General features: G+C 36.6%; 2 protein-coding genes across 2 annotated transcripts; both read left to right on the top strand.

Moving 5' to 3' along the window:
* The first annotated feature begins 1,546 nt into the window (after positions 1-1,546).
* Positions 1,547-2,301, top strand: LOC120767271 (inhibitor of growth protein 3-like). The gene is made up of 2 exons (XM_040093143.1): positions 1,547-2,009; positions 2,229-2,301. Coding segments are annotated over exons 1-2 (414 nt in total). The 5' UTR covers positions 1,547-1,596; the 3' UTR covers positions 2,230-2,301.
* Positions 2,302-7,139: 4,838 nt separating this feature from the next.
* On the top strand, positions 7,140-9,032 carry LOC120767273 (probable cytochrome P450 309a2). The gene is made up of 7 exons (XM_040093145.1): positions 7,140-7,348; positions 7,409-7,667; positions 7,724-7,828; positions 7,883-8,305; positions 8,363-8,492; positions 8,553-8,816; positions 8,869-9,032. The coding sequence occupies exons 1-7, from the start codon at positions 7,149-7,151 to the stop codon at positions 9,030-9,032; spliced, it is 1,545 nt and encodes a 514-aa protein (XP_039949079.1). The 5' UTR covers positions 7,140-7,148.
* Positions 9,033-25,964: the final 16,932 nt, after the last annotated feature.

The following is a 25,964-nucleotide window of genomic DNA, read 5'->3' as shown; positions in this document are numbered from 1 at the left end:
CACGAATGTGGGATTATTGCACTGTAAAGGCACTAGTCGGCTTGGGTGCTTGAGAAAGATGAGAGGAAAGGTGTAGGGGGTATCAAAGGCAAAGTCCCAGCTAAAATGAAAGAATGATGCAATGGAAAAATGAAAATTTCGAATTGACATGCAGCAGTGACCGGTAACAATGTCAAAGCAACAATAGCAACAAAGGACGTTGCCAAACTGCGGACTGGAGGGATTTGTATGCTTATGGTTATGTAAGCACGCATGGAAGTCCGCTTGTACGCATTCTTGGCATACAAATGCAGTATGCCTTAAGTTTGCATTTTAATTTTTTCGTGTTGTCTACGTCGGCCAGGTCAAGCGTACATAAATGGTTTGGCTGATGAGAACGCATGGTTGGGGCTGCAGTTTATACAGGGATTTTCAATTAGTACTTGATTGACTTAACAGACGTTACGGAAAAAAATTCGAACCCACCGAAGTTGCTGGGCTTGATAATAACTGCCTAAATAAATTTATAGTGAGCTCAAAATTCTTCATCGATCTATGAGGATCTGGTGATTCTCTTTTTAGGAGCTTATGGGAACACAAAAACGAATATCTGTCCAAGTGCTATTCACCTTAACCTAACCTAACCTAATTTCAACTCACACCAGTTCCATCCACTGTAATGTGTAGTTACATTTGTATAAGATAATATGAAATTTCGGCAGCCCTAATGGAAGCACCCTCTCGCCAACGAATGCACAAATCAATTTGACTCCTCATTTGCCTGCTATCGATACCAATCTTGTCAGCAATGGCAGCAGCGACAGCTCAAAAAATTCGATAGTATAATGTGTCTCTGCTTGTTTGTGCGAGTGTTTTTAAGGCCTATATGCGGCATGTTGCACGTTGCACAATTGCAATGTCATTATGCACATATATCTCCGCTGGCCTGCCCTGGTGAATGTTGGCCATTCGAATTACCCTGAAATGGAAGCAGTTTGCGCCACCGAATCATTGGAATGAATTCTGTGGATGTTGTGGTCGTAGATCAAATTGAGTTGCTGATGTTGTTGATGTTGCTGATGGTGTTGGATGGCGTATGTTGATTATGGGAGGAATGAGGTTATTTGGCTAGGGTTGCCAAGCCGTTTCAATTTAGATTAGGCACTTATGGAAGGGATTTGTGAGCAGGAGAGCTTTTTGAAATTTTGTTTTGAGAAAGAGAATATGAAGGTTTTAATTTATCAATTGAAGAACCGGGTTTGTTGCTCGACAATTTTGGAGTCAAGGAAATGTTTCGAGTAATTTTAATGAAAGATAAATATTATTGTTGAATTTTAATATCTGAGTTCAGAACAGTTCAACAAATATTCTCTCTAAATTTAATGATCCAGCTTGAATTCGTTCATTATAAAACACAAAAATGTTAAACCATTTAAAGAGCACCCTGTGTGCTATAAATTTCAAGTCAGTTCATTACTTTGTTGGAAATTTTTTCAATTTGTAATGAAATTTGTTATTTCTATTCGAACATTTTTGTAACTTTCTTTCGAAAATTTGTAATATTTGTGAAACTTTATTTTCGTAATTTTAATTTTTGTAAACTTCAACGTCATTATCATGTTGCCGCAGCCACTAAAAGCGGAAGCGCATGAAAAGGAGCACCCCACAACATCGTCAGCAGCAGTAAGTTGTCTCTCGACGCCGCTCCAACCGGCGAAAACGACAAACTCCATTGCCACGCAATACTCATGCTCGAGCATATACGACAATGTTATGCTGACACCGCCAGATTTGCCTTCAGACGAAGACGAAGTACTGTGCTACAATCCGAATGAGCCGCGCTATTGTATTTGTAATCAAGTTTCTTATGGGTCCATGATTGCTTGCGACAACAAGTTGTGCCCCTACGAATGGTTTCATTTTCAATGTGTGGGTGTTATACGACCGCCAAAGGGCAAATGGTATTGTCCGCTCTGTAAAGCGTCGATGCAACCGAGTAGAGGCTCAGCACGAAAGCGGAAAATTTCTTGGTAATAAAGTGTAGGATTTGATTTTTTCGTGAACTTTTGAAAATTTTATGCTTATTTGCAAAATGTTTTAATTTTTGATACCTTTTTGTGTTACTATACATACAATAAATATTTGAAATAAATTGTTCATCCTAAATTTCGCCAATAAAAATTGTCTGCAAAATTATTTGATATCAACGAAACATCATGCAAATCAATGAACTAAGCTTTATATTTCAGATCGATATCTCAAAAATTGTGTGACTAGTTCCCGTATATATAAACAGACGGACATGGCTAAAAGGACTCAAATCAACAAGCTGATCATTTATATACCTCATATCCAGGGTTTGTCCGGAAAGTAATAGGACTGAGTCCATTTAAAAAGTTTATTGAACAAATCTTTACAATTCTTTAAGAACTTTCAAAATAGGCTCCTTTTGCGTCGATGCAGCGCTGCCATCGCGATTTCTAAGCATTGAAGGCATGACGTAAGGCATTCTCCGGAATAGCCTTGAGAGCCGAGGTGCATGCTGGTTGGATTCCCTCTGTCGTCTCAAAATTCTTGCCTTTCATCGGCCTTTTCAGGGAGGGAAACAAAAAAAGTCCGGGAGACCACATCTGGGCTGTAGGGCGGCTGCGGAAGCGTTGGGGGCAACTTCCAATCGGCTGCAATGTCTTGTCGGACCCGATTGATCCTTCTTTTGAGTCTGTTGAAAACTCCCACGTAAAACTTGGCGTTGACTGTTTGTCCAGGAGGAACAAATTCATGGCGGAGGATGCCTCTGATGTTAAAAAATACAATGAGCATCGTTTTCACTTTGGATTTGCTCATTCTTCCGGTCTTTATCAGCGACCTCTTCCCGGCCCTCCAATAAAACCTGGTGCCACCGAAACACACCACTTCTGGGTAGCCTGCTTGATCATATTAAACTTCTCTGTCGCTGCATTTTCGGCTTGCACCACTCACAGAAACACATGGCGCGAAAATGTTTGTCCTGACTCTCGGAGACAACTGACCAGCCGCTCGTTCGTTAGCAAGGAACGCCCTCTACCGAATCCAGTCGGTGCGCGCACTGAAGTACAGACACGGCGGAAGAAAATCAGTCCTATTACTTTCCGGACAAACCCTGTATCCAATAAGATAGCTACTGCATATATTTATAAGATATAAGTACAAAACTAGGACCGATCGGTCCATAACATCACATACATAATAGAACACAAATATTTCTGACGCCATATTTTTTATGGAATAAATTTCCTCAAATTTGAGAATGATAATAAACATAGGCACCCAAAAATCAGTTCGGATGAAACCTGTTTATAATTTCGCAATTTGTAAGGCAGCCAAATACTTCAGGCTTTGAGCGAACTTTATGTTAAAAAATAGTTATTGTTTCGTCAGTATACTGCTATTGACTACCGAAAAGGGTTCTTGACATGGCTAAAGGGCTTTGAACTTCGGAAAGGATTTTTGTTGTTGTAACAGAAAAAATCGCTGAAGTAATGTTGAGGAATGCTGCCGAATTGATGGTACTTGGGCGGACAAATATCCGTGTCCGCTCCGGTTACGTAGACTCGACTGTCATGGGAGAGGAAAGAATCATGGCTTCGATAAATGTTATTAACATATCTAAGTGTTGGCGCTAGTGGGTCACACGAGGTTATCTTAACAGTCAAGGACGTGCGGACAAGAAATTTTTATATATACATATATATATGTATATGTCTATATTTATCTTGATAAGTGCTAGGTATTACATCAAGAAACGTCGGATGAACAGTTACTAATCTCGGTGCAACATGCCTGAAGGGTATAATAGGCAAAATTATAAACTATAAGTACCGAAAGCAGAAAAAGCAAGCGCTGCACATAACTTATTTCTTTCATTTATTTAAAGCTCCCAGAAGTATCTTCATACTTATTTAGGTATGTATGTATGTAAGTACAGTTTGCATATTTGTAAATACTTTGCCCTACATTCTCTGCCAATTTGTTGGCATTACAATATTTCGTAGCAGCGGACGAGGGTTATAAGTTATGGCAAACATTGTTTTGTCAATTTTACATATTGCCTCTACAATCCACGCTTCAGCAATTTTTGGCAATTTGTTATTGTTGCCATAGTTTTGCTGTTACTTATTATTTGTTTGCGTGTTGCATTTGTTGCTCTCTCCGCTCGATAAGTCGTAATCCCTTGCGAAAGTTTGTGCGTTGTGCTGCCGCTGCTGCTTATTCTTCGTTCTCCGTTTGCTTCTCCATTGGTTCTTTTGTAACTACTCATTGTTTACAGTTGAAGTGCTTTTGTTAGTGTGTGTGCACTTTAGTGCTGTTCTGCTTGTACTTTTGTTTTCAATTTGCTGCTTTCTTCCTTGCTTTTTGTGTTGCCACTTCACCTCTTTCGTACATTTGATACTTCGCCTAGTATACATCCAGGCGCAATGGCAGTTTTTTCTTCTTTTTGCGTTGTTTCTTTTTTAGTGTTTCTTCGCACGCATTTCTTGTAGTGAAAGCACAGTTTTGAGCTGTTGCATGTTGCAGTGTTGCAACTTGGCAATTTCCATATCACAAACCAGTTGCGACTGCTAAATTTGTGGCATGTGGCAGCATACGATGTGGTACACTGGGGTACTCATGCTTGTATGTATGTTAGTGGGTATGTGTGTGCACCACATTATGTTGCATGTGGTTTTGTGCATACTGGCAGATTGCTTTGTGGTTGTGTGCAATTTGCTATTTTGCGGTTGACGCATAAGAAAACAATTTTCGAAGAAAAGTGCAGCAAATCCATTAGCAAAATTACTGTTAGTTCGTATTGTTATTTAAATCTAAAGCTTAAGTAGCATTAAGCTGCTTACAAATCTGTCAGCGGATTTGGGAGATAAGGTTTAAACTGGGAAAATTTGAAGAGTACAGCAAAACATTAAGTTGGGTTAATCTGGTAGGCCAAAAGGCCGAGCACAGACCAGTTTGGTCCTTTGCGATACCAAAAAAAAAACATTATACGAGAATGAATGATGACTAAGAGAGCTGTGTGACAAGCAATATGCCATCCTTTAAACTTCTCAAATACAACAATTAAAACAACTTAAAATCAGAAGAATCTTCAACATTAATAGAACTGAGTGATCTTTCGATTAAAATGAAATTCATCAATCGGTTTCAGTAGACTTTCTATGTAGATCTGATTAAAAAGCAGCTATGCGATCAAAACACAAGTTTTTGAATCAAAACCAACAAGTTTCGGCTTATTGGAAGAGTAATATATTGAGCTAAATCAGCTGGTAGTTTCCACACAAGGTCTGTTGAGAGAGTTTTCGAGTCCTTATCATTCATAAGTCTCATCTTCTCGCAGCAAAAAAAAATCAGTTACTTTAGAAGACAATCAAAAGACTGAGCCTCTACAAAACCTCTAGATTTTTACACCAAATCTCCGAAATATTTACTTTCTCTCATAATTCTTGTAAAATTTCACAGAGTACATACATAGTATCTCCTACATTATGTCTTAGCTCACTACGAAGCGAATCTTGCTCACCGAAGTATCTTCACCAACGTAAAATCAAAATTTTCGATGTGAGATTTCGGCGGGTTTAAGAAACTAGTATGTAATCTCTGCCGATAATTTCGTGAGAAAACATAGATTCTGTAAAACAAACTTCTGACTCGAAAGTAAAATTATACAAACAAACTAGTTTGAGAGGTGAGGCCCATAAAAAAGTTATAAGTTTTCTGGATATAAAGCTCTCGGAGAACTGCTCAATGATTACTAGATATATTTAGTCATACAAAAACCTCATTATTCGAGTTCTCCTATTTACATAGCCGAATCATTGAAATCTTTCACTAAAAATATTAATTGCTATAGGATAGAAACACTGCATAAATCTAGTCTGCACAAACTTATACAGTAATAAGAGCTTCTGCATGGGTAACCGACTTCATGCATGCGTCCCTTCGGTTCTCAGATCAATATTACTAAGCCGGTAACATTTACAACATCGCATTACCCAGTAGAATGTACTCAGAAGCAAGGCGTTAGTAGATGTATTGGCTGCCGGGGAGCGGTTGTATATATACTGAGTTAGAGGTCACGAAGGAGTTTCGAGAAACGAAATAACTGAAGAGATTGGCAAGAGTGCCATCCGTCTGGCTAACGAACCAGTACAGGAAATACGGTAGTCATTTAAAGCGATAGGTAATTAAGTTTCCGAAATGGCTGACAAACAAATTAGGGCGAGATGGAATGTCTTAAGGACATGCAGAAACGTCAAGATCATGTGCAAGAGTCCCTAAGGAAAACCCTCAAGCAGTTTACTCACACCGTCTCGAAAGGACTGCGGGACGGTTGTTGAACAAATGACAGGTCACATTCTGATGGCATCCCATGCGCGGTGGATGAACATAAATAGCGACGATACATGCAGAAAGTGAAGGTAAGGAGGCATGAGAGAGATGTTGGAGCTCCTCCTATGCTTCTGGTTCAGAATTATGTATAACTCGTCTTAGATAGCCAGGATTTTCGTAGTTCACGGGAATGAAAATTAGATATCAGGTCGCTTTTAAAGTTCGCAAAAAGCGTTGACGCCCTATATGACGAATGTTTCAGCTGAAATTAAAGTGAGCCTGCATCTGAAATTATTAAGAACCAGTAAATCTATGTATAGGGTGACAGCCGGTAGATCTAACCTAACCTTTTGTGCCAAGCGTCTTTCAACATAATTTTTCCTAAGAAGCATAGACTACTTTTATTCCTCTTATTGGTTTGCCAGTTTTAAAATGGCATCCTGTTCACTAATCGTGAGTTATTTGGTCGGACTAAAAGCCTTTCCTCCACATATGAAACTAACAAAATGAGAAACGATGATCTAGACCATAAGCCAGAGCCCATACCTATAGATCTTACAATGAAACATTATGCAAAGAATCATATATAGAGAACTACTTTAATAATATTTTCGTTAGCTTCATACAAAATTTAATCAGAAATATCTGTCTTGTAAAACAAAAAACAACAAACTATAAAAAATTATATTATTAAGAACAAACAGACAAAATCAGTGAAAAGGAGCTTCACTTATAAAGAAACAAAAGGATAAGAAGCAGGAAAAGAAGAAACAAGAAAACTAAGTAGAGAAAGACAAGGAAAACAGGGGATGTTGGAGTGTCTCTTTTTTCAAATTGTTTTCCTCTTACATCTTATATTGCTGCCAATTTATTTTTATCTCACATGGAACTTTAATTACTGGCGAAAACGAGGGCTTCATAATGCATTGCCGCTGACATTATTCGGCTCCTTTCCGAGTATTTTGACACGCAATCGGAATCTTCTTTACGAAATCGACAGGCTTTACCGGTAAATATGGCTAGGCATAAATTAAAAGGAGACATAATCCCGTGAGTATTTCTTTTATAGACGCTACAAGCACCGCCGACGCATGGTCGGTATATTTTTCGTGCGTCAGCCGCAAATCTTGGTGGTGGACATGCGACTGGCGCACGAGATACTCGACACCAATTTCGGTGTTTACGAATTGACAGCTGCTTGTAGCTGGATGCGCCACCGCAGGCTGAATAAATTGGACAAATTGGCAGCGTACAGCGCGCTGTGGAGCAGTGGCGAGCATTGGAAGCTCAATCGCAGTGTGGCATGTGCGGCTTTGACGCCAATACGGGTGAGTGCAACGCGGTGCAGTGCAACATTTTTTAACTTCATGTGACAAAATTGCAGCTGAAGCAGACGCATGAATTGTGGCAGGCCAGTTGCAAGCGGTTAATGCAGTTCTTGGAGTACAAATGTAAGGGCGCAAATCCAGAAGCGTTGGATGCCATTGATGTAAGTCGCTGTGGGTTTTAATATTGATAACATTTTTATGAATATGTTGTGTAGCTTGTTAAGCGTTTTGTTGCCGATGCGCTTTGCATCACCATTTGGGGCGTAGACGCTGGTACATTGACGCGTTCGAAAAAACCGAACCTCTTCCTACAAATGACCGAACGCGCCGTACGTCAAACGTGCAGTTTACGCCGCTACTCGCTGCTCTCAGCCGTTATGCCGGTGTTTTGGAAGCTGTGGCCATTTCGTTTGATCTCCAAGGCGGTGGAGAATTATTTCGCGCAATTCACCAGCGACGCCCTGGAATGCCACAGAGAGCTGCGTAACCCCAGCGGCATGCGTGACGTGCTCAGCTATTTGTACACGCAGCAGCAGACGGGACGTCTGAGTGATGAAGCTTTGACGGGGCTTTGCATGGCTATGCTGCTCGATGGCTTCGAGGAGATTTGCAGCACTTTGGTCTACAGTATTTACTATGTAAGAGTGGCAACACAGGTAATACAGTTTTATAAGTAAAATAAGATCTTTTCACAGCTCGCTAGAGATTCGCGCGTGCAGTCCAAATTACGCGCCGAAGTGTTGCAAACGCAGCAGCGTGAGCATTGCACGGCATTCGGTCTTGAGACGCTCAAATCACTCAGTTATCTCGACCATTGCGTTTTCGGTAAGTTTATGCTTGAATTACTCATAATATTTATGTTCAACCACAGTATTATCCTCAAAGAAACACTACGTCTGAGCCCAACAGTACAATATTGCCGACGCATTTGTAGTCGCGCCAATGTGATTCAACTTTCTAAGCGAAAATCAGTGCAACTGGAGGAAGGCACAGTGCTATGCATACCGGTGTATTCATATCATCATGATCCCGTTATATTCTGCGAGCCAAATTCATTTGTACCCGAACGTTTCGATAATACTGCGCCGAAAGAATTGATGGAACGACGCGTCTTTCTGCCATTCGGCACCGGGCCCAGAAGCTGTTTGGGTATTATTTGCATTCTCACAAAAAAATATTTTTATTTATTTCATTATGATAGGTAAGGATATGTCATTGTTGATGGTTAAGGCAGCAATCGCGTCATTAGTGTCAGAGTACGCTATAAGGATTTGCTCGCAAACTCAACATGGCTACAGTGAGGCTGTTGATTCATTTCTACTCAATTTGAATGGCAAGCTGATGCTGGAGTTTAAGAAATTGTAATATATATATGTGTGCACAATTATTGTATTTTGTATAAAACATTGATTAATATAATACAGAGGTTCGAGTGAAAAATTCTTAGAATATAACGGGTTGACCATGGCACATTCGTGATGAAAATAGTCAAAAATCTTGGTATTCCTATGGTCAGGAATAGAGTAGAGAACAGCAGAAATAACTGTGAACTTAAACTCCGCACTAAGGTCCACTCCAACCATGGCACTTAAGCCGTCTTGCACACAGTGGCCATAGACATCGTCGGAAGGTGTATGGCTGCGAAAGTTGCTATCAGGTTTAAGGAATCTGGGTTCTTAAAAGAACACGTATCTGAAGATTCGGATATCCTCACACATTTTGACTTGAATCATGAAGACGCCCAAACGAACTCTGGCGTTACCTTCTCTGCCCATATACAGACGTTGGTGTTGTGGGTGGGAATAAACCGTTGGAGGAGAGGGGCATTGCGCTTCTTTATGGGGGGAAGGTTGGTAGAGGGGTTTATTGTCAGAAGTTCTCTATTAACTCCGGCTTCAGACTTCCAAGCCAAAGTTGTAGCCATTAAAGTAGCAGTAGATCTACTGCTCAGGAGTGCGGCCTCCTTCAGAGAAGTGACCATTCACCTAGATAGCAGAGCGGCGATACTAGTCTTGAACAGTGCGTTCAGGAGTGCCTAGCCTAGCTATCAATAGCATTGAGTGACTTTGTGATATGATTTGGTTGGTTAGGCCATAACGGAATCGTGGGAAATTGCAAAAATCGATCGCAAGTCATCTTTTTGCCCTCACCAGGGCTAGTCTCTCTTTAGTTGTGGAAACAACACAACACTTCCTTCTTCACTGTCCCGCATTTGGGAGGTCAAGACTTAAACACTTGGGAGCGCATGTCTTCAGACATCTCATCGATCTGGCGGGAGTGGAAATTAAATGCCTGTGCAAATTTATATTGGGTCAAAGCGTTTTGCTAATTTATAAGTTGGAACACAGGAGTTCTCCTTTTTTATGGCTTCACAAAGGACTACATATAGCAGTGCACATGCGATTTTTGATCAGCCATCTGATCTAACCTAACCTAATCTGTACTCTGTAATCATCCAAATCAATTAGCTAAGTTCACAGTACACACAGTCCTGTAATTAAACTCGCTAAAAAGGAAACATCTGTCGGCCCTCTAAAGAGCAACGTATCATCAAGAAAATTCAACAAATAAATAACCATTTTTCAAGAACGTTCTCAAAACAGAATAGGAAAAAAATTCTAAGGCAAAGATGAACGAAAACGAATGAAGTTCATTTAGTTTAAACAAAAAGGGGAGAGCTAAAAGAATGCGACAATTCGAATCTTAAGTCAATATTTTTAGTATACTTCGAATTAAGAAAGTAAGGATGAACTAAGTTCGAGTATAACCGAACATTTTATACTCTCGCAAAGCATGCATATTTTTTTAGATGTTGGTAAAACTTTATATTAAACTAAGCATTGCGCTGAGTTCATTTATTTTAGGCAAGAAAATAAACTGGTATTAGAAATAGATTATTTCCGGATTTCATCAAGATTCCTTTGATATTAACCGAAAGAATCAGATGGAGTTTCAAAGTTAGTTATATGGAAAGTGGGCGTGGTTGTCATCCGATTTGTCCCGTTTTCACAGAGTATGATGAAACTTATGGGCTATTTCACATATTCAGTTTTGTTCATGTAGCTCCTAAGATATAGGATATCTCCTAAAAGTGGGCGGTGCCATGCCTATTATCCAATTTTTACACCGGATCCTATAAAATCTTTTTCTACCTACACTCTTGGTTGTGAAATTTATTCTTTTAGTAGTAGTTATTTAGTAGCTTTCAAATGTCAAAATGTATGAAAAAGTATAAAACATACATACGTAGTAAGTTTAATCAAGATATCGTACCAGACGAGCACGCTGATTTTCGCAAACGAATCTTCTTACACGAAAATCCTACCTAATTTATATATAGTTTTTACATCCGGTATATAGAGACATAATACGGCCCGATTTGAACTATTTTTGGTATTGGAGACCATTGTGAATAGCGCATAATCCTCAATTCTAACCTGGGCGGGGTATATTAAGTTTGCCACGAACTTTGCAACCCCCTGAATAAAATGTGAAAGGGCTTATTGAGACAAAGTATACATACATACATATATACTATACATAGGTATAGGCACTATCCGAGCAAATTGTTGAAATCCGACTACTAAAGCATATAACTGATATACAAATTGACCGATAAAAATGAAGATAACAATATTTTTAAACCCTTTGAGCAGTATAAAATGCATCTGTGAAAGATATTATAACGCCCGCCTTGTCTTGCACTCACCTAAAATTTTTCTATAAATTTTTATAAAGGCGATAAAATCAGCATCAGACACTTAAAGCGCGAGAAAAAGCTGGTTTAAAAAGCTTGCGTATACGAAAAATAAATACGAATATTAATTACCACTTATTTCAATGAAATAGTATTTTTACTTATATTTATTCAATTATCTTTAAAGTAACATTTGCATGTACGCTATAATCTGAGGAAATAATTAATCGAGTACACATGCAATTATTGTTTGCTATTTTAAATCCCTTTAGCTCACGTAGTTAAGAGTAAAGGATTCATTGTGCGATCTGTTCTGAGCGAATATGTGGAAGAATATATGCGAGAGTATGAAGGTAACGAATGGAAGCAAGTTATGCTGTGCAAATATAAAGTATTTCATTTATGCTGGTGTAAATAATGCATAAGTAATCCAGTAGAGGGAGGAGAGATTTGGGTAGCCGAAGTAGTTTTTTGGTCATATAGGAGATAAATACTGTTTTGGTTCAGAATAAGAAATTTTAACGCTTAGCAAAAAAAAACCATTAAATTAAATTTTAAAATTGGGAAAGAAATTAAAAGTTTGAAAAAAAAATAACTTAGAAAAAAATTAAAATATATTAAAAATCAAAACAAAAAAAATAAAATAAAAAAAGAAAATTAGGAAAAAATAAAAATTATGAAAAATTTAAAATAAAAAAGTGTAAAAGGAAAATTTAATATTAGAACAAAATATTAAAACTTAATCCATAACTAATTTGTAATAAAAGGAAAATATTTTGCAACAATTATGCATTAAAATAAATAAAAAACAAATTAAAATTAGGAAAAAAATAAAAATAAAAAATTTAAAGTTAGAAAAAAATAAAAAAAAATTAACAAATTGAAAAAAAAGAAAAAATGTAGATTAAAAAAAATTAAAAAGAATTTTAAATATCAGAAAAAAATTTAATTCATAAAAATTAGCAAAAAAAAAAATAAAAATAGAAGCAAATAAAAATTAGCAAAAATAAGTAAAAATTAGAAAACAATTACAAAGTGGAACACAACTTAAAAATTAGAAAAAAATTTTCAATAAAAAAAAATTAAAAGTTAGAGAAAAACTAAAAATTAGGAAAAATTTGTAATATAAAAAATTAAATATTACAACAAAATATTAAAAATTGATGCCTTGAAAGAAAAAAATATTAATTCATAACTAATTTGTAATAAAAAGTAAAAACTTTTCAAGGATTTAGTACTAAAAAAATAGAATTAAAAATAAAATAAAAATTAGCAAGAGTAAAAAAAAAATGAAAACATTTGAAAATTATAAAAATCTTAAAAATGAGAAAAAATAAGAATAAGAAGAAATATCAAAAAAAAATTAAAATTAGAAAAAAATAAAAATTTGCAAAAATTAGAAAAAGATTAAAGTTAGTAACAGAATAAAAATTATAAAAAAAAATCAAAAATTAGCAAAAATAAATAAAAAATAGAAAACAATTGAAAATTAGAAAAAACTTATAAATGAGAAGAAAAAAATAATCTAACTTCTATAAGTTAAAAATATCAAAATTTGAGTTTTTAGGTAAAAAACCAACAAATAAAAAAATGTTAACCCTACATAATCGTCTACTGGGATATGCAACTACACCTGTCACTCAGTAAGCTCTACTCATACATATACAGATTGTTTTATATCATGCCCTTTGGCCACAAATGCAGTTGCCACGACTGATTGGCCGCTTAATTGATGCGCGTGTTGAGCGCAGGTGACACTACAAAAACAAAAGTAAATACAACAAACATTGTGGTCGGTTATGACTGTCACTATGCATGTGCATGTATGTTCGTTGCATTTGCATATACGCTATTTGATGGCAGGTGAGTGTATGTGTGAGCTGTGCTGTCAATCGGCTTTTTGTCACGTGTTGCATTTAATCATATTTGACTCAAGGGAAGGCTCAATGTATATTGCACGCCACAAACACATACCGGACGTGTAATCGTCTGCATGTTAAGTGTGTGTGTGTGAGTGTGTGAGTGAGTGAAAAGCACGCATATAAATTGAAATGCATAACAAAAATTGGTGAGTTGGTGAAATGAAATTCACAAAGATCTTAAAAAGCCGCAAAAGGGATTACGATGGAAACAATTTTGTTGGTAATGGTGTGGATTATGTATATGGAAAATGCAAACTAAGTGGTTGAGAATTGTATTGGGTAAATGTAAATACTGTTAGTTAACTCATAATTTATAGAAAATATTTTATAAAAACTGTTCTATTCAATAATTTGAAAAATTAAACAATTGCATACACAAATTTTTACAGTATTTAATTTCAGTTCTCAAATTGTAATTATGATATTCCTGTGAATCAACTGAGCTGGCAGCACCAAATTGAATTTCGAGCTTCGATATTTGCATGCAAATCGACAGCAAACGAAGAGTGTGGCAAGCAGCCAAGTGAAATTAAAATGTAATTTGTAGCACAACGGCGTGTTGCACCAGAAAAAAAAAGTACCGGATATGCAACTGTTGCAGCACATTGACAATTGAGAAACTGCCAAAGTGTATGCGGAAAATCGACAAATGAGATTTTGAGTTGTTGCCAAAAACTGTTGCAGGCAGCACAGTTGTCGAGTTACTGACGAGGAAATGCAAGTAATTACAGAGTGCCACAGCGAGAACTGCCAAAGGCTGATTGAATGGGTGCAAGGGGTGGAAATATATTTCTTCTTTGATTTGCATTTAATTACAGAAGGCAGAGAAAAAATAAAATCTACATGTGCTTGATTTAAATATATAGTTGGTATATACATTTTTGTACTTACCACACTCTCGTGAAATTTTGTGGCAATTTATTTAAGTTTGAGCTTTGAATTTTTCGAAAATATGTTGTGTCCGATACCTGCAAATCACTAAGATAAGAAAGGTGAAAAATATGTATCGATACTTAGTCCTAAAATTATATGTAAAGAAGAAACACTGTTAACCCTGGGTGAAGTTTTTATAGGCATATATTTTCGTATTTTCTCAATGGATGTCGTTGCAGTCTATATCTCCACTGCTCCCAATAGCAAAGTGTTATACCATATAGTGTCGAAAAGGAGAGATTTCAAGCTTTATATAAATAGAAAAAATAATTAAATTCGGGGAAGTTGAAAAAAATTATAGCTGCTCAATAATGTGAAATTATGGAAACGATTGACCAGGACCGTCACATAAACAGCCATGAAAATCATCAAACGGTTTTGAACCATTTAAAACAGGTTGGCTACAAAAAGAAGCTCGATGTTTGGGTACCATATGAATTGCCTGTGAAATTTAATGGACCGAATTAACATCTGCGATTCTTTGCTGGAGCGAAATGAAATCGAACCATTTCTAAAGCGAATGGTACCAGGAGACAAAAAGCAGGGTGAAGCTCAACAAATGGTTGCAAAGCCAGGATTGACGCCTCGAAAGGTTATGCTGAGTGTTTGGTGGGATTGGAAAGGAATCATCCTCTATGAGCTGCTCCAGCCTGGTCGAACGATTGATTCTACATTTTACTGTCAACAACTGATGAGACTAAAGCAAGCAATCGAAAAAAAACGGCCAGAACTGATGAACAGAAAGGGCTTAGCCTCCCATCAGAACAACGCTAGACAATACACATCTTTGCTGACTCGACGAAAACTTTGAAAGCTTTGTTGGGAAGTTTTGATGCATTCACCATTTGGCCCTGACCTTGTGCCATCGGACTACTATTTGTTTCGGTCAATGCAGAACTCCTTTAATGGAAAAAGTTGGCTTCAAGAGAAGCCTATGAAAATTATGAAAAATTTTACACTGATGGAATAATGTCTCTAGCGGAAAAATGGCAAAAAGTGGTACATATTTGGTTCATTAAAGTTCATTATAATTATAAAAAAATAATTTGAAGTTTGATAAGAAATACGAAAAGACTTAAAAAAAAAAGTGAAGTTTGAATATTTAAGAAAAAGCTTTTTCGACTGCCCAATACTTTTTGCCCACAACAGTATGTAAACACATCCGATCGCTATTATAGGATATAAATTATCATTAACAAAAAAGGGTTAAAACTGAGTACGCAAGCCTAAGGTTCGATTGGCCAAGACACGCCAAGAAACAGTTAAAATTTTACACCATTAAAAGTCTAGAGAATACTTCTTTAATTATTACTATTAAAACTACATATTTTAAGAGCTTTATCTGTAGAAATATTTAATAAATAAACATTTTGTTTAATTTCAAAAACTTAAAAAAATAATTGTGCAAATATAAACTTCTGGAAGTATTATTTACAAAAATAACTAAGTATATAATATCACATGCAAGTACATACAATTGACTTTTTATAACAAGCCAACAAACTTTTGAAACAATGTGCAATAACTGCCAGCGACAATAAAATCATCAACAAATGATGGCAATTAAAAGTTTGCCAGCTGTACACATTTCATACACTGGAAGCTCTTTTTTTTGCTGCCGCTCTTTACTAGCTGACTATTTTACTCTGCTTAAGAAAATTCTTATGACAAGGAGGAAATGTATCTACTTATACATACTTATATAAAAATACTTATGTATGTGCTTATAAATTTTCCTGCTTGCTTTATATTTATATTTGTGTGTGTGTGTAGCCATGTGAGCGGGTATAAAACTTTGCCGGCTTCCCTTGTCTTAATCTTCACTCATCAGCACATATTTTGCAACAGAAGAAAAGTGCGAACTTTGCTATTTTTTCTTGTAAGTCAAACACACAGATAATGTCGTGCACGATTATCTGCAGCGTGACTATATATGCAAGTCATACAGCACTTGTGCGATTTTTGAACCCGGCTGGAATTTGGAATAAAAGTTTTACGTATTTCAACCGATAAAATTCTTGCTCATATTTGAGTATTGATAAAACCAAAGAATGCTTACTCTTCTATAAAAATTTGTTTAAAAGAAACTTGTAGCCAGTTTATTAAAATCTTTCTGCTTATTAAAAGCTACCGGATTTAATAAAAAAAAATATTTGAAAAGCTAAGGTGGATTATGAAATTTAGGTTAGGAAACTAATTTGTCTTGTATATGTCTACAAAAAAAGCTATCGCTAGATAACGCTGCACATTTTTTGCTTTCGTATATGGTTCTTTAATCGGTAAGCCCTTCGAGGATAATACCTAATTCCAAGTGAGCTCAAAAATGTAACAAAATGTGAAAAAATGTACATTATACAAAAAGATACATTAGGAGTCCGTAAAGTATTATCGAACAAATGTGAGCAGATTAAATGAGTAGTGGTTGATGTTTTCCACAAAAAGCTTATAATCACATCAAAAAGGTATTTTATGACACTGAACTGCTGAACAGCGGATTTTCTGGCAGTTTTTTCTATACATCGGAACTCTACAAAAACCACCGAAACACTTCCGTATTCGACTTGACTCTGTCATTTTCCGACATAACTACTTCGACTTTATAAGTGTATATGTAAGCGTAATACTTGTATACATACTATATGCCTGTTTGTCGAATCATTGTGGTAATGAGTTTGCTGTACTGTGGTAAATGAGTGGTGTTGTTGTTTCTACATATAAACATATAAATATATATTTTAAAACTTGTATTATAGCTTTAATGTCAGCTGAAAACTTTTTTGAAATTTTTTTATTTGTGTGGGCGCTGCCAGGGATCATGTAGCAGCACAATGCTAACTACATTGTTATCGTTGCGGTTTGTTGTCTGAGTTTTGTGATAAATAGTATTTACTTTTCAAATTTTTGCAGCAAACGCTTGAACTCACATCATAAAATAGATTTGTGATTTGAGTTATAATAGGAATTTGTTGGCACATGAAAACACTGAAAACAACTAATTTCATAAATATTTTCGCAATACGGCTTTATTTCATGTGCCAACAAATTCCTATTATAACTCAAATCTTTTTGCACTAATTCATTTATTGCTTGACCCTTGATTCATAATGTCGTATATAGAAAAAATATGGATGATTAATCGTTATACTTATTACTATTTAAGATATTGTAAGAAGGTTATGACGCCAGATGCTTCCGGTTCATTAAAGACGGCATGCCTTGAACCTTCTATATATTTTCAACCACATTTCAATAAGGCATGCCGGCTTAGTATTTTGTTTATCTACATATATTAATCAGCTGTTTAAGCTAATTTTCAATATTGATAGAGGATTCTTTGAACGCTCCAAATCTTGGCACTCAAAGAAAAAAACCATCTCCTCTATTTCGAGGTTTGCAACAACATTGATCAACTTTAATTGGACCCTACTCCAGGGAAATCAACAGCTGAGAAGTGGTTTGCTAAGTTTGAAAGAGGCCAAATGAGCATCGAGGACGATAAAGGCACGTTCCAAAATAATTTCGGATGTCCGTAAGGTGAAGTTGTTCGAGATAGTAGGTACTCTAAAGATATCAAGAACGTGTACATCATATTATTCACGAATATTTGTCTACGACAAAGCTCTGTATAAATTGGGCTCATTTTTGACCAAAAATAACGACGAGTTTGGAGCAGTGTTTGGAGATCTTTAAGTGTAATAAACCCGAGATTTCGGGTCAATATGTGAAAATGGATGAAACATGACTCCATCATTTTACTCTGAAGTCTTATCGACAGTCAGTTCCAAAGTGTGGAAAATCGCACAACTCGGGGGGCAAGGCGTCTGTATTTTGATGTGCGAATGGATCAATTTGTATTGACTACCTTGAAAAAGGAAGAACCAATAACATGTACTATTACTTGGCATTATTGGACCGAAATCGCCAAAAAAAAACGACAGCATTTGAAGGCCAAGTCTATGCACCGTGTCACAAGTTAGTGAAATTGATGAGAAAAATCCGTGAACTGAGCTTTGAATTGCTATCACATCCACCGTATTTTACAGATTTGGACGCCAGCGACTATTTCCTGTTCACAGATCACAAAAGAATGCTTGCTGGAAGAAACTTTCGTCGAATGAAGAGGTGATCCACGAAACTTAGACTATTTGGAAGCAAAGTACAAATCGTACTAGAAAATGACATCAAAAAGTTGCAGGGTGGCCTTAAGCCGTGTGAGGAACAGTGAATGAAACTATGTTGAAAAAAAAACGAATTTTGTAAAAAATATGTATTTTACTATGAAAGGCTGGGGATTTTAGGAATGACCTGTTATAATACACTCATATAGGTTTTTCCTTACCCAAGTTGTTCGAGTTTAAGCATTTCTGCAACAACACTACAATAAGACATATGTACATATGCACACTTTTGTTGAAATAAAACAACCTACGAAGAATCGTATATAAATGTAATACAAACGCTTCAAAGAGAGAAATGTAATGGTTGGAATTTCATTGTTGTTCCAGTGGAGAATTGCATTGCAAAAAAAGTAACGAAGTACAGGTATGCGAAGAAAATAAAAGAACGAAGTGAACACAGCAATTGTTAACGTTTGTTGGCGCGATCGATGCATTTGGAGCACACTTCAATACATTGGATGCCACTCACTTGTCGATTTACATTTTGTCGAGTTTGCTGACTGAAATGTGAAAGTGTTAAGGTAGAGAAACGTGAGTGGGCGCTAACTGTGACGGATGTGCGCGATGTACCATACTGTTTGTAGTATAGTCTTCAGGCAGAAAAAATACAATCGTATGGCTTTATAGAATATATTTAAGTCGGAAGCAGTCACTTTTATACGAAATAAACTTTTTTTATATCGAAATATTTCTTCATGCAGCTTTTACAAAAATAATTCTATTAATAAGCAACGGTATATGCTTTAGCTCGTATTTTTGAAATAAAATCATAATTTATTGAACATATTTTATACAGATAAAATTTTCATATATGTATGTTAGAGTGGTGAATTCGATTGTTTTTCCTTGATTCGTGGCGTTAGGAATTTAAAATATCTCTAAACTAAATCCTGCTCATCTTTCGCTTCATTCGGCCTCAATAATATTCAACTGATTTTGTGTCAAGCTAAGCTTCGCTCTTATCACACCACTACACCACAGCTGGTTAAACATGAATGCATATTTCACATACATATATGTATGTACATCCACTAATGCTGCCAATGCCAATTATTTTCTATTCATGCAGTGATACAAGTGATGACAGTGCATTGAATACATCCAGTTTAATACGATTTCGCATTAGTTGTCATGTAAATATAGATTGTCAATTGTCAGCTTCATGTTTACGACACACTCTGTGTGGTGAATTACAAGCATTTGTTTCTAGCTACAGCGGATAACGGTTAAGTGTAGTTGAAGCCAATGAAGCGTCTTGTTTACCGGCATACAATAGCTTTGATTTGACATGGTCAATAGCGTTGATGGTCATTACTCATTGGAGGACTGGATGACTGTCACTAAAAACAGCTGCGAGTGTTCTAAACTGATTGCTGACTTACAATTGACTCTGCATAGGTACTTATTTGATTTAGTTGCTTGTTCTCTTTAGACAATTGACAATTAATTTACATTCAGTTGTAGCTGTTGTTGATATTGAATAAGCGAGAATATTATGAAGCTAGCGAAGCTGAACCATAAATCCAGAATTTTTTCATTAAATTGAAGGTTTTATTTAGCATGGTTAGAATGATCAAATTAAGAAGAGGTGTACAGCCTTTGATTCGATAACTTATTGTCATTTTGAAGGTAATTTCAGGTAGTAGTCACTTGGTGCCAGGGGCGGCTTATAAGATGGATTTATGAGAACCTCCCAACCAAGCTTTCAGATCTTCTTGCGATTTACTTTCGTTATGCGTGTTGATGAAACACAATTCCCTCCGGTTGGTCTCCTCTTGGCGATTGCCTCCTTCAGACGATCCAAATGCTGAGAGTATAGATCCGTATTATGAGTTCGGCCGTAGGGGCAGTTTATAGCAAACAGGGTTTGACCGTAATATAAAAGGACTGATTTTCTAACGCCGCCACTGTACTTCGGCGCGTGCTCGCACCCACTGGATTTGGTAGAGGGCGTCCTAGCTAACGAACGACCGGCTGGTCAGTTGTCTCCGAGCACCTGTAGAGTCAAGACAAACACGATCTGTTTCCGTTAGAGCAGAGAAACGCGTTTAAATTCTGTGTGAAGCTCGGTAAATCTGGGACAAAGACGTTTGATATGATAAAGCAGGTTTATCCAGATGTTGCTTTAGCAAGAAGTGGTGTGTATCGGTGGCCGACCAGGCCTTTTTGGGAGGCCGGGAAGAGGTCGCTTATGAAGACCGTGCTGGGAGACCTGCGATTTCGACAAACACCAACAATATGTGCGCAAAGTTTTAAACTCAGACCTTCAACATGCGCAATATGTGCGCGAAGATGGTCCCAAAAGTGCTCACTGACGACCAAAAATTGCGGCGAGTGGTAGTGTGCCAAGAAAATTTCAACATGTGCGAAAGAGACCCCCAATTTGGAAAAACATAATCACAGATGATGAGTCATGGATCTTTGAGTATGATTCCGAGACAAGGAAGCAATTTTCCGAGCATTTTGAGACGACAGAGGGGATCCACGCAGCATGCACATCGGATCTCAAGGCTATTCCGGAGAATGCCTTATGTGACGCCTTCAGAAGGATGCTTTTTTGAAAGATTTTAAAGATTGTAACAATTGGTTCAATAAAATTTTTTAAATCGACTTAGTCCTATTATTTTTCGGACAAAGCCTGTATTTCCTCTCAATCAACCAAACATAAAGTATGTTGCTGTTGTAGCGACACATTTCTGCCGAGTTGACAGTCCTTGACTACATACAAAATTTGGGTTCGTTCCGGTTACGTATATTAGACTGTCGTGGGAACGGCCGTCCATCCTGTCTTGTCCAGCGGTTGCGACGACTCACCGCGATGGCGATTCGACGACTACCGTTTTCACCTGACGTAGTTGTAAGCAACGATACGCAGATGGAGTTCGATCCATGAGGCTTTTGTTTTTGGTGTTACTCAGCTGGCACCTTTATTTCGAACTTATTTTTTTTCTAGCTTTAGTTAAAGGGTTCAAAACGGGTTTTGGTGCAATGTGACTGACCGGTACGGCTTGACAATACTTTGGATTTGCACAGGGAATATATCTCTTTTCACTTATTGCTCATCTTTTGTAACATTTTTAACCAAAATCTCTTGGTAACACAAGAGAAAGAGAGAGTGGTCAAACAATTTCCCAGTAAAAAATGTAAACTCGTCTATGATTTGATAAACCCTGGCTAAAGATATCCCTCTCACCGCAATCATTATTACTAAGAATGAATTCGTTGAGAATAAAATAAATAAGCTTATAGCTTTCTAAAGCGAAAAGCAAGAAAATGCCATTGTTTGTACTATGACGTTATTATTTTCATCATTTCTATTTCTCTACCACTTAATTCTTTTTATTTCCAATGTTATTTAAACACTTCGGAGAACCACTGGCAGCTACGGCAGCAAACAGATACATAACTTAAACCAAATTCTGCAAGGCTTGCAAGAGACAGCGAAAGCGATACCGGCAGCGGTGAGCCACCCGAAGACCCACTAGAGCAATTAAGTAATTTGAAACTACGAGTATTGTGAGAATTCGTTGACATTCGCAAAACTGCCAACATTTAGCTGGGTCTTAAGGCGGTCAAACTTTAAGCGCCGCACACTCGCCTTGTAACTTTTCGGCTTTCATCCATGGAAATGGAATTGTGTGGCATTCAATTTACAATTTACAATTTCAACTGAAGATTTATGATGACACAATACAATTGTACCGCCATGGTGTATGTATGTATGTGTGTGTCTATGTGCAACTGTAAGTTGTAAGAATAGCTGACGGACGTTGAAAGGTGGTAAAACAAGAAAGTGGTTAAGAATAATTGAATTGCAAGCTTATGAAATTTGTTGAAGGGAATTGCAGAGAAAATGGAAATGAAAGTAAACGTTTTTTTCGACTGCGAGGCTACAATTAACTTTTGAGAGAATATTTAGAAAATATATTATCAAGTTTCAGCATCTATGTGATTCTTAAAGACACCATTTTTTGAACTAAACTAAAATGCTTTAATGCACAACTAATTGGTAAAATGTCAAAGAGATTCTCGCTTTTGAACAAATCTTGTGTTTCTCAAATCGCTTCTGTGATTCAATCCTCTCTCTCTCCCCATCTAAAAAGTGTAAGTGATTCTAAATCGGTGCACTTTAGCTTGATATCGATTTCGTGTACCACCGTGAGCAAAAAATAGTAAAACATTTTAATTCAAACTTCGCGCGAAAACCCATTGGTCGAAATATATTTTTTCTAGGTTGGTATGACTGTTAATGGTATCTGTGCCAATTGTCATATCAAAATAATTATTAGTTTTAGTATACGCTTGTCTTTCTGAAGTACATAAAGTGCATTCGGCGATTTTTACAATGAGTGAAATTATTGAACGATAAATTCCCCTAAACTTTGTGTTTGTAATCAAATTTCTGGTGTTAAAACATTCTGAATGATGTAAAAGGCCTTCGGTGATAATTGTTTGCCGCAAGCAAAAGTTTTTGATGGGTAAAAATTATTCAAAAAGGGTGGAGCGTTGACGACGAATCAAGCCCAGGACGGTCATCATCAACAATTGAGCATCCAATGGTCAACAAAATTAAGGAATTGGTGCTTGAGAAACGACAGTTAACAGTCAGAGATCTTACTGGCATCGTTAGAAAATCGGAAGAATCAGTGAAAACCACTTTCAAAGTTTATTTGGGATTAAGAAAAGTGGAAGTACGATTGATTCCAAAAACACTAAATTTTTTCGAAAAACAACGTCGCGTTAATGTCTGTGAAACAATGCTTTCCGACTACTAAGATGTCATGAAACGAGTTATTACTGGCGATGAGTCTTGGATCTATGATTACGACCCGGAAACAGATGATCAATCAGGCGAATATCATAGCAAAAGTGGGTCGAATCCGAAAAAACTACGTCAAAAGCAGATCCAAAATCTCGGTATTCATTACTATTATCGCGGTATATGCACTCAGAATTCTTTCCGTCGTAAAAAGAGGCCGACAACTCTTGCACGATAATGCACCGTCGCATATTGTATTGATTCTTCGTGAGTTTTTCGCCAAATTTTCAATTCTTATTTGCCTGATTTAGTTCCGTGTGACTTCTGGGTATCCAGCAGATTTAAACAATCGCTCCGGGGAAACCGTTTTGAAACATTGAAGACATTAAACGTGAAGAGCCACGCGCATTGAAGGCTATACCGGAAATTGACTTTAAAAACTGTTTAGCGGATTGGAAAAAACGTTGGCACATTTGTATTGCGGCCATGGAGGACTATTTTGAACGCCAAAATCGAGTTGTATTAACATATTATATTTCACAAATAAGTCATATAACGAGTAAAATTTCAGAGGAGTGTCCAAAATAATTACATACGGAGTGGAGGTTTTCCTCTTTCTCTGCTTTTCCCGGCGGGTACTGCTTATGCTTATACTTTCAGAGCTGGAGCGTTTTCGTTCATTCGAACGACGTAGTCATTGTCTTTGAAGGATTTATTCATTTGTAAAAGTTCACGGAAGTGACGAAAGTTCTTTGATTTCCCTTCACTTTGGAGTGGCCAGCAACGATTCTTTTACATTTGGCTCAAGCAGCTCCCGATTTCCGGTCTTAGACCAAGTATCCTCTGGGTACCCAAAAAACAACCGTTTGAAGGCGAGCCAAAGAGAGAAGACGAACCATAAAACTGGTGCTGAAAAGTTGGTAACTTACGACAACGACAACGTCAAGCGAAAACGGTTTCGTATGGATCGCGATGAACCGACGTAAACGATGGTCCAGGCAGAATTGACAATCAAGAAGGTTTTGTTGTCTAGTGGGGTTGACAGGGAATCGTCTAAATAGTTTAATTGATCTCCTTCGCCCAAACTCTTAATTCGGACCTGTACTGTTAACAATTACATTGTCGAAAGGTACTTGAATTGCTTAAAGCTGGCTGCTTCCAATCACAGTATGTCAGAATAGACATTGTATTCCATCGGGACAACACCAGGCCACACACCTCGATAGTAATTCGCCAAAAGTTCAGGAATCTTAATAGAGAGGTTCCTATGCTGATAATCAGAACCGGGCACTACGTGCTTACTACCTGAGCCTAGCGAATATAATTTTGCTGGTGAAGAAAATTCCACAAGAAAAGCTTGTAGAAATCGACTATTCCAGATTTTTTTCAATAGAGACGAGAATTTTTCTGAGAGAGGCATTACGAAGTTACTTTAAAATGGCAACAAGTTAATTAACAAAACGGTGAATAGTTCAACTAAACTGGATAATACTAATTTTGCTAAATAAAACCTTTAATTTAGTGAAAAAAGTATATATATCGTTTTACTGGAATATATAATTTGTTAAGGGGGTATTCTCAAGTAATCACTTCGAAAAATCGAATTTTTGTTTTTATATTTTGACAGTAAAACTTATTGAAAACATGCTGAGAAAAATTCAGACATCATTTTCTGAAACTATCATGGTCCTAAAAAAAAAGTATTCAACCGATTGCCTTAAAATTTACATATGTTCTTCTACTCATTTATAGTTATCATCCCTAGCAGAATTGTTTATTTTCGAAAATATTTTCACATTTTTTAAACGATTTTTAACGAAAAAAACAAGATTTCCGTGACTTTTTTTTGAAGTTCGGCATTTTTTTTTTTAATGAAATTGATTATATTTGGTAGGTACGATCGCGGCAGAACTACTGAATAATAATCCATTCGATTTTTTTATTTCAGACAACATGAACAGCCGCTATCACCATGACCAGTGAACTACTTTTTTTGTTGGGGAATACTTTGATTTAAAAAAAATAAATTAAAAATGTTAAAAACGAACATTTTTTTTGTACATTTCAAAATACAAATAAAAATATATTAAAAAATTAAAATGATTGAATTTTGTTGTCGCATAAAAAAATTTTCCTAAAAATTGGTAAAATGTATGCTTTCACATGAGAGTGCCCCCTTAAATCTTTGTGAAACAGTATACAATAAAAAAAATTAAAAATTATATCTTCATTGTGACCGATGGCTCGAAGCGGATAAAGTAAATTTTAAAACAATTTTTCAACATTTTTAGTTCCAGTCAATCTACAACAACACCATCAAAAAAAGATTGTTATTTCGTAATTAGACAATACAAAAAATGTTATACCCACCATAATTAGCGCAATATTGCATTCAATAAATATTAAATTTCCGCTTTAAATATATTTCGCAAGCAAACAATGCAGCGCATTTTACAACGTTCTAAACCTCATTAAAAGTGAAAGTGCAAACGAAATTTACAAAATCAACACACAATTTGTGCTTTCGTAATGCAATTTTTCGCTCACGCCAACACGTGGATACCTCGGCAGTGCGTGTGTGTGGGTGTATATTAGTGTAGTTATATATGGGAAGCGATGAGTTATATAGTTGCAGGTGCTAAGTAGCGAGAACCGCGTCATCAACACAATCGCTGCTCCTGGCGCTCAACAACTAGCAATGAAAGTGAGAACAAAAACAAACACCATAAACTGCCACAGCAAACAAATGCAACATTTGCCACACTTTCCCCACCCCAGCCACCACCACGCGTGTACGCCTTCGCAGCT

Source organism: Bactrocera tryoni, chromosome 2 (genome assembly GCF_016617805.1).
Source record: "Bactrocera tryoni isolate S06 chromosome 2, CSIRO_BtryS06_freeze2, whole genome shotgun sequence".
Classification (NCBI taxonomy): domain Eukaryota; kingdom Metazoa; phylum Arthropoda; class Insecta; order Diptera; family Tephritidae; genus Bactrocera; species Bactrocera tryoni.
This window is presented reverse-complemented; position numbering and strand designations above follow the sequence as displayed.